The sequence below is a fragment of the Penaeus vannamei genome, chromosome 31 (assembly GCF_042767895.1).
Source record: "Penaeus vannamei isolate JL-2024 chromosome 31, ASM4276789v1, whole genome shotgun sequence".
In the NCBI taxonomy this organism is placed as follows: domain Eukaryota; kingdom Metazoa; phylum Arthropoda; class Malacostraca; order Decapoda; family Penaeidae; genus Penaeus; species Penaeus vannamei.
The window spans coordinates 30,152,884-30,163,251 of NC_091579.1; the positions used below are offsets into that span (position 1 = coordinate 30,152,884).

General features: G+C 39.7%; 1 protein-coding gene across 3 annotated transcripts in view; it reads right to left on the reverse strand.

Moving 5' to 3' along the window:
- Window positions 1–8,182, reverse strand: part of LOC113822671 (glutamate receptor) — a 14,037-nt gene extending 5,855 nt beyond the window's left edge. Inside the window, exons 1-5 of one of the 3 annotated variants that reach the window (XM_070144066.1) lie at window positions 7,951–8,182; window positions 4,307–4,521; window positions 3,620–3,721; window positions 2,183–2,470; window positions 1,737–1,840 (exon numbers count right to left, since the gene is read on the reverse strand). In XM_070144066.1, the coding sequence (XP_070000167.1) occupies window positions 1,737–1,840; window positions 2,183–2,470; window positions 3,620–3,721; window positions 4,307–4,521; window positions 7,951–8,134 (893 nt within the window). In that variant the 5' untranslated portion in view covers window positions 8,135–8,182. Of the gene's footprint in view, window positions 1–1,736; window positions 1,841–2,182; window positions 2,471–3,619; window positions 3,722–4,306; window positions 4,522–7,198; window positions 7,316–7,950 lie in introns of those variants that run through there. The other 2 variants (XM_070144067.1, XM_070144068.1) reach the window with 2 other exon arrangements.
- Window positions 8,183–10,368: the final 2,186 nt, after the last annotated feature.

Sequence of the window (10,368 nt, forward strand, 5' to 3'; positions counted from 1 at the left end):
GCAAATATGTAGGTTTTATTGCGCGGAAACCCCCCGTTAGCGACAAACTTGGTCCCGATAGCGGGGGCGACGATGTCGGAGCGGCGGACTTAATATATAAATTTACCCTAATAATATAACCTCACAGTGAAAATAACCATGGTTATTCACATGATTTTCCATTGCAGGGGGCTGTGCCCCCTGCGACCCCCCAACCCCCGCCGAGGAAACAAAACCTCAACCACGTATTCACGGCAGGATAGAGCGCATAACCTACAATAACCTAGGATTTTTAAGGTACTAACCTGATTGATTAATGCCGCTAATTAGTAGGGAGGGTGCTCCTTTGCCGCAGAATGTGAAAGAGGCAGGGTGCGTCCGGCAGGTATTTTCTTTTTCAGGTCTAGGCGTGCTGGCTGCCCGCGCCTGCCACAGGCTTTCTCCCGACAGAGGAGGCCGTGGCGCAAGCACGTCTCTAGCATTTTTTCCTGGCTAGTTGCAATTTCGCGCAGAAAATCCGTCTCCGAATACGAGCACCCTCCACACTCGGCCGTCGCGGCGGCTATGACTGACTTCTGAACGCGACGGTTATTTCGGTTAGGAATACGGATGTCGTTATTCCAGAGGACGGGAAAATCGACCTTGAGGCCATCGGTGTAACATCGAAAGAGGCGCAAAACCCGCCGACGAGGGCGGGCCACCCTGTTCATCCCGATTATACTACAATCGTCTCTATATACAATGCTGACTATAATAAGGTTAATATGCTGATTCAGTGGGAATCTTACGAGGTAATACGACCCCTGCTCCGACATCGACGATGATTGTGTAACGCTGTAGCCTGCCGTGAATACGTGGTGGAGGTTTTGTTTCCTCGGCGGGGGTTGGGAGGCGGCAGCCCCCCCCCAGGGGGGTCGCAGGGGGTGCAGCCCACTGCAATGGAAAGTTATGTGAATAACCATGGTTATTTTCACTGTGCGTTATATTATTAGTACTATTTAACCCCGCATTTTTCCTGGAACCTTCCATGCTCTCCCCTGCTATCGGGGCCAAGTTTGTCGCTAACGGGGGGTTTCCGCCCATTAAAAGCTATATATTTGCAATGTGGAGAGTGAGAGGAATCCAACAATACCAAAATCGTCGATATCGAGTATGCGGAAGTAATATAGAAAATTACCTTATTTTTTTACCGATACATTTTTATTTATTTTATTTTATTTTTATTATTTCTTATTTTTTATTATTATTATTTTTTTTGTCGATGCGAAGGCGAACTTAACAGGGGGTGCTTTTGATGACAGTTTTGGTGATGATTAATTAAAGTACAACGATGGACGTATTCGTCTCAAAGAAAAACGGAGATTCGTTATTAAAAGATAAACCGTATTCATGTTGACAAATGTAGAAAAGATATGAATGAGAATGGAGATCTTCACAATACAAGAGATGTATTTGATCGGTTTCGATTATACATCACCGCCAGAAATACATGTTATTTATCATGTTTTTTTTTCTGACGAAGAAATAATCGAAACCGATTAAAAACATCTCTTGTATTGTCAAGATATCCATTCTCATTCAATACCTTTTCTAGCTTCGTTGTTGTTGTTTTTTTTTTTTTTTTTTTTTGCTATTTTACTCTTAGACTGCTTGGGTGCTTTTAATTTTGCAAAAAAAAAAAAAAAAAACCTTCGACCTTTTCTTCGCCTTTCTCTAATAATCTGAATACGAAATACAAGGGAACTCGAAGTCCTCACGTGAAATTCAGAATGTCTCTCAGGGCGTCCCACAGCTCGCCGTAGATGCCTGAGATCTTGACGCCGCCGTCGGGGTTGTCCTGCAGGTAGGTGTGGGGGGCGCCCTGGGGAAGGGACATGCAGACGTGCTTACGTGTCCTGTCTTTCTCTGTCTGTCTGTCTGTCTGTCTGTCTCTCTCTCTCTGTCTATCTGTCTGTCTGTCTGTCTGTCTCTGTATATATATATATATATATATATATATATATATACATCCATACACATACACACACATATATATATATCAATAATTTATTCATATATGAAAAGGTTCGCAAGCAGGATAATGTGTGGAATTTGCGAATGTCAACTGTCTATGATCAGGAAATTAAGGAATAAAAATATACACAAATTGTTTTAGAATAAAGCATTATGAAATCGAATACATAAATGTTGCCCTGATACTTACCGGCAGGGCGGTGCACCTGACCACGAGCCCCGTGAGGTTGGTCCTCCTCGCCCACGGCTCCCGCGGGAACCCCAAAGCGACGCCGCCGCCCCCGTCGCCTTCCTCCTCCCGCCCCGGCAGACCGGCTGCGGACGTCGCGTTCCCTGGGCAGTCGGGGCAAAGGAGGTCACGGAGGGGCCAGCGCCTCACGACAGACGCTCGCTGCGGAAGATGAGGCGCCGGCTGGTACACGTCCCAGAAGGCGACCTCCGCGCCCGGACGCAGGCTGGAGACCTCGGCCACGACAGCCTGAAAGCAACGTTTTCGATAGAATCAGTTAACCCGAACGCATTCATCCATCTATCTGTCTATCTACACATACCTACCTACAATTGTATATGCATATTGTCCTATATGTACAGTTCCTGCACTTATACCCCTTTCGTTGGATAACAGAAGCGGCAACTCTGTGTTTGTTTACATTCTCGTACTACTGGTCTACAGAGTGAATGAATTGGACCAAAAATTATTATTTGTTCACCATGCACAGAATTTCAGCTTTGTTCATGAATGCTCTTACAATGCCTATGTGTGGATAACAAACCGTGTAAAAATATAAAATCTGAATACACCAACATTGTTTATAAAGAAAGTAATGAATAGGGGGCAGGTTGTGAGTTGTAATTGTAGTTAGGGGAGGTGAGAACAGGTATATGAAATTCCAGTTGAATGTTCTTGATACATTAAGAAATGTTCAGAGAAATAGATTTGTACTCTATAGATATTTTGCTTTCACACAGGAGCTGTATGGAGCACACACAATAACGCTCTCCCACACACCCCGGTAACAAACAAAAGAATGTTCGTCTATTTAGTTTTAGCGCAAAAAAATCGTTTGTAAAGGATGAAAACTCATTAGCTCGAAGGTACGTGCATCTGGACAAGCAAAGGACATGTAAGGCCAATATGTTTTCTAGGCAAAAATGTTCATGTTCGTTCCTGAATGCTTTTTGTTGGCCTAGACTATTTTCAAATAAAATAGAAAATTAATTGAGTCGAGGGGTAGGACTAATAAGAGAATCGGTTATGCACACACGCACACACGCACAAATTCATAATTAAGTGAGGTCTCCCGCTATTACTGCGACAGACTGATACCATTCGTAATTGGTATGCCATCAATGTTTCAGGTATTGTGTTGGGGTCTTGCGCAGTATCCACCCTTCTGTACTTTTTTATATACACGTCCATTTGTATCTATCAACACACACACACATAATTATTGTAAAAAACGGATCATTGTTATACAAAAACCCAAACACACGCTCGCACACACAAGCAAATGGGGACATAATCAGAATATATTCGGGTAAATTATCAGCCAAACTAAATGAGTAATAATTCTTTTTAAAGGTATTACATTCCAGCGCTTTGGAAAACCCTTCCACCACCACCCACCATGTTGTCAAGAGGGAACCCGACGTAACCGAGTCTGGGCCAACAAGGGGCAAGACACAGGAACAACCAGTGAAGGGACTGGAAACGTTTCTCATTCAGTACCTGGCAGAAGACACATATTTACAAGCATATATATACAGTTACACATAATTACAAATACATATATACAGTTACACATATTTACATGCATATATATATTCAGTTACACATATTTACAAGCATATATATACAGTTACACATAATTACAAATACATATATACAGTTACACATATTTACATGCATATATATATTCAGTTACACATATTTACAAGCATATATATACAGTTACACATATTTACAAATACATATATACAGTTACACATATTTCCATGCATATATATATACAGTTACACATATTTATAAACATATATATAGTTACACATATTTACAAGAATATATATATAATATACAGTTACACATATTTACAAATACATATATACAGTTACACATATTTACAAGCATATATATATACAGTTACACATATTTACAAGCATATATATATACAATAACACATATTTACAAGCATATACATCACGTCAGATCCTGAAGGTAGACAAAATGGACGCCAGATACGTACAACAACCGTACTATTCTGAGATGCTTCACGATATACCTCACCTAACGGCACACCGAACTCACGGACCCTACCGCGCTCAGAATCTGGAAGTCGCTGTCGGTAAACAGGCGAGCAAAAATGACAATGACATTCTCGCTGTGACTCTCCCCACTCGGCTGGAGTTGTCGGTCGACCACCTGGGATACGTCGGCCAGGGAACTGAGAGCGACGTAAGCCTCCTTCTGCGCCCGAAGGAAGTGGCGGTAGCCGAAGGACCACCATTGTTCCCACGGGACGCTGGTGCTCACTGCGAAGGAGGAGGAATAGGGTTTGACGGACGGCTAGAATGAACGTAATCGACGAGGATTCGAACGTCATTGAACGTAATCGACGAGGATTCGAACGTAATTGAACGTGATCGACGAGGATTCGAACGTCATTGAACGTAATCGACGAGGATTCGAACGTAAATTGAACGTAATCGACGAGGATTCGAACGTAATTGAACGTAATCGACGAGGATTCGAACGTAAATTGAACGTAATCGACGAGGATTCGAACGTAATTGAACGTGATCGACGAGGATTCGAACGTAATTGAACGCAATCGACGAGGATTCGAACGTCATTCAACGTAATCGACGAGGATTCGAACGTAATTCAACGTAATCGACGAGGATTCGAACGTAATTCAACGTAATCGACGAGGATTCGAACGTCATTCAACGTAATCGACGAGGATTCGAACGTAATTGAACGTAATCGACGAGGATTCGAACGTAATCGACGAGGATTCGAACGTAATTGAACGTAATCGACGAGGATTCGAACGTAATTGAACGTAATCGACGAGGATTCGAACGTAATTGAACGTAATCGACGAGGATTCGAACGTCATTGAACGTAATCGACGAGGATTCGAACGTAATTGAACGTAATCGACGAGGATTCGAACGTAATTGAACGTAATCGACGAGGATTCGAACGTAAATTGAACGTAATCGACGAGGATTCGAACGTAATTGAACGTGATCGACGAGGATTCGAACGTAATTGAACGTAATCGACGAGGATTCGAACGTAATTGAACGTGATCGACGAGGATTCGAACGTAATTGAACGCAATCGACGAGGATTCGAACGTCATTCAACGTAATCGACGAGGATTCGAACGTAATTGAACGTGATCGACGAGGATTCGAACGTCATTGAACGTGATCGACGAGGATTCGAACGTCATTGAACGTAATCGACGAGGATTCGAACGTAATTGAACGTGATCGACGAGGATTCGAACGTAATCGACGAGGATTCGAACGTCATTGAACGTAATCGACGAGGATTCGAACGTAATTGAACGTAATCGACGAGGATTCGAACGTAATTGAACGTAATCGACGAGGATTCGAACGTCATTGAACGTAATCGACGAGGATTCAATTCAGTCATTAAGTTACTATATTTCCCGTATAATCAGAAAATAAGAAATATTATCTATATGCTTATATAAGATTATTAAGAAATGTTATTTACAAGCAGAATAACACCTGTAACTTTGGCGGTAAATATAGGGAAAAGGTGAACCCAGGAGCAAAAGACGCCCTTTGAGAGAAACGTCGAAAAAAAACCCTTTTTCGCTTTTTATTGGTAATCATGAGGATTTTAACATTAATTCAATCCTTGAATTGTCAATTTTCAAAAAAGAAAAAAAAAAGAAAAAAAAAGCGAGAATTGAAGGGTCGTGGAAATGCATTTATTACTTACAGAGTGCTTACATAACCGTACAATGCATCAAAAACACAACACAGGACAATGTTTCACTGTTCATGGCAAAGTATTCGTAGAAATCAGAGGGAAGGAGAGATAAAGAAAAGAGATATAAAGAAAAGAGAGAGAAAGAACAGAGAGATAAAGAGATAAAGAAAAGAAAGATAAAGAAAAGAGAGATAAAGACAAGAGAGATAAAGACAAGAGAGATAAAGACAAGAGAGATAAAGACAAGAGAGATAAAGACAAGAGAGATAAAGACAAGAGAGATAATGACAAGAGAGATAAAGAAAGGAGAGATAATGACAAGAGAGATAAAGAAAAGAGAGATAAAGAGAAGAGAAGAAGGATACAAGATAGGTTTGTGACTATGCTGCCATTAACATTATAATGATGATGAAGATTATTATTACCTTTATCATTATTATTATCTTTGTTGTTGTTGTAATTATTATCATTATTGTTGTTAATGTAATTATATCATTATTATTATAATTTTGTTGTTGTAATTATTATTATTATTATCATTAATATTGTAATTATTATCATAGCCATATTAATTACTATTAACATTATCAATACCATCATTATTACTATTAACATAATTATTGCCAATTGCTATCATTATCATAATTCTTCTTATATTTTTCCTATTATTATATTCATCAAAAGTAAACAGTTATATATTACTTTATATAGTTATTAGAGAGAGAGAGGCTGAGAAAGATAGATAGATAGATGGATAGATAGAGAGATAGATAGATGGATAGATGGATAGATAGAGAGATAAATAGATAAATAGATGGATAGTCTGATAAACAAATTTAGATATACTGAGATCGATAGAGTGATAGAGAGAGATAACGAACCACTAAATCATTTCATTTTTGATGATGATAATGGTAATAGTAATAATAGTAATAATAATATTAGTAAGAATAAAAAAAAAAAGATTTAGCGATAGTTTTGCAGAGAGAGAGAGAGAGCATAATTAAATAAGCAACGGACATCACAATAAATCACGGAATGGTTACTTTTCCGTTTCTTATAATAATAACAATAATAATTTTGAAAACAATACAGATAATAAAGTAACAATACAGACAATAAAACAACAACACTCTTTGCCACTTATACTTTGCCACTAGACTCCTCCTACCCTTTCATGTTACCTCATTTCATGCTCAATGTTCCCCTTGTCCTTTCTCCATTACTCACGTCTCTTGTACTTTAGACATGACGAATACTGCACCATCTCTCGGCGACGTGCGTAAGAATATGATATAATGTGAATGTACGCGGACTTTGGCTCACTTGTGTACAGTCTATTCCGACTACGGTTTCCGAGCAGTTCGAACTGGGGAAAGTGTTTCAGATTCAAGGATCGAATCTCGCGGTTCAAACCTTGGGAGTTCCGAGTGTTGAAGCTTTAAAGTGGATGGGAATGTATTCCTAATGAGATTATCATTTATAAGAGGGGGGAAGGGGGTTTATATTATAAATATTGTCCTCTGTGGAGTCAGTATGATGTGTTGAATACCTTGCTGATAGCTTATGTAAATAGTTTATAAAGATAATGCTTCGCCTTTGGGAAATTATCAGCACTCCAGTTCGACCAAGTCCCTTTTGATTTTGTTTTTATATCAAGATAAGGTGAATGCAGAGATTACAAAAATATCGTAATACATTTATCCTTATTGCGCCAACATAAATTGATCATAAAATTGCTAAGTAGCAAAGGTAATCCCCGAATTTGGAGATCGCTTTATATTCACACTAATAGGCTCAGATTTTTTTAATTGAAATGTGCGAATACTCGGGTACGATAAACAGGGTGAAACTAATCCGTTCGCAAAATACACAGAATAGAGAATAATAAATAAGAAAGAAAGAAAGAAATATATATAAGTATGTATACACATAAAATAAACAAATAAATAAATAAAATGAACATAGGACATCACTCTCACCGTTGCTGTCACGCAAGAAGTGCACGCTGTTAAAACCCTGCAGTTGCACGTAGTTATTCAAGAAGGTTGCCAGATCCCATCCTTCTGCAGGAGAATCGATTCCTCTCTCCCTGACCTGGCTAGACGCCCTTGAGGCAGCCGACGCACCCAAGACTAAGAGTATCCACACAGGCTTCGAATCCATGAGTGTGTGTCTAGTGTGGGGTTGGCAGACACTGTCAGGATCACCAGAGAGTTGCGTGAGGAAACAGCCGGCGTCTGCGCGCGGAGCAGTCGCCGAGGCTATTGGGAGAAATGACTTGGGATTTATTATGCATTAGTTTGCATTGCCGCCCTTAGTCCATACACGGAGTAGATAAATAGCTGTGTATTGTTTTTTTTTCTCTCGTTCTCTCTCACGTGTATTTTCTCTCTCTCTCTCTCTCTCTCTCTCTCTCTCTCTCTCTCTCTCTCTCTCTCTCTATCTCTCTCTCTATCACACACACACACACACACACACACACAAACACACACACACACACACACGCACGCAGATAGACCAGGAAGTCAGTAGACGGATTGGTCTGGCAGCAGGAGCCACGAACTCAGCCAACAAGAGTATTTGGAGGTGCCGGTACCGAAGCAGAGGGACTTTTCTCGGCGCGAAGGACCCCGAGGCGAGGCGATCAGCTGGCGATGGGGTCCAACAGCTGACCCAGGAGCTTTGTGTGATTTGCTTTTGTTCAGGAGGATGGCGAAGGGAATGGGGCTGATTTATGGTGTCTGTTTTGGGGGATTAAGAGCGAGAGAAACAAGGATGGAAGCAGAGGAATATCTGGGGATGTTATGTGTCTCCAAGGCCTTCGTACCGCCAGATTTTTCTCTATAGAAGCGAAACCTGGACACTATCCAGGTAGTTATGCCTTGGTCACGTCTCGAAACCTTTTGTAACAAGTTCCTACATGGGGTACAGATGGCAGCCCCCCCCCTACACCCCACCTGGTGATCCCCCCCACCCCCCAAAAAAAAAATCCTTAAGAAATTCTTAGGAATCCCGTAAATCCTTCAGAATTTCTTAGGAATCCCGTAAATCCTTAAGAAATTCTTAGGAATCCCGTAAATCCTTAAGAAATTCCTAGGAATCCCGTAAATCCTTAAGAAATTCTTAGGAATCCCGTAAATCCTTAAGAAATTCCTAGGAATCCCGTAAATCCTTAAGAAATTCTTAGGAATCCCGTAAATCCTTAAGAAATTCTTAGGAATCCCGTAAATCCTTAAGAAATTCTTAGGAATCCCGTAAATCCTTAAGAAATTCTTAGGAATCCCGTAAATCCTTAAAAAAATCCTAGGAATCCCGTAAATCCCTAAGATATTCTTAGGAATCCCGTAAATCCTTAAAAAATTCCTAGGAATCCCGTAAATCCTTAAAAAAATCCTAGGAATCCCGTAAATCCTTAAGAAATTCTTAGGAATCCCGTAAATCCTTAAGAAATTCTTAGGAATCCCGTAAATCCTTAAAAAATTCTTAGGAATCCCGTAAATCCTTAAGAAATTCTTAGGAATCCCGTAAATCCTTAAAAAAATCCTAGGAATCCCGTAAATCCTTAAGAAATTCTTAGGAATCCCGTAAATCCTTAAAAAATTCCTAGGAATCCCGTAAATCCTTAAAAAAATCCTAGGAATCCCGTAAATCCCTAAGAAATTCTTAGGAATCCCGTAAATCCTTAAGAAATTCTTAGGAATCCCGTAAATCCTTAAGAAATTCCTAGGAATCCCGGAAATCCTTAAGAAATTCTTAGGAATCCCGTAAATCCTTAAGAAATTCTTAGGAATCCCGTAAATCCTTAAAAAAATCCTAGGAATCCCGTAAATCCTTAAGAAATTCTTAGGAATCCCGTAAATCCTTAAGAAATTCTTAGGAATCCCGTAAATCCTTAAAAAAATCCTAGGAATCCCGTAAATCCCTAAGAAATTCTTAGGAATCCCGTAAATCCTTAAGAAATTCTTAGGAATCCCGTAAATCCTTAAAAAAATCCTAGGAATCCCGTAAATCCTTTAAAAAATCCTAGGAATCCCGTAAATCCTTAAAAAAATCCTAGGAATCCCGTAAATCCCTAAGAAATTCTTAGGAATCCCGTAAATCCTTAAGAAATTCTTAGGAATCCCGTAAATCCTTAAGAAATTCTTAGGAATCCCGTAAATCCTTAAAAAAATCCTAGGAATCCCGTAAATCCTTAAGAAATTCTTAGGAATCCCGTAAATCCTTAAAAAAATCCTAGGAATCCCGTAAATCCTTAAGAAATTCTTAGGAATCCCGTAAATCCTTAAGAAATTCTTAGGAATCCCGTAAATCCTTAAGAAATTCTTAGGAATCCCGTAAATCCTTAAAAAATTCCTAGGAATCCCGTAAATCCTTAAGAAATTCCTAGGAATCCCGTA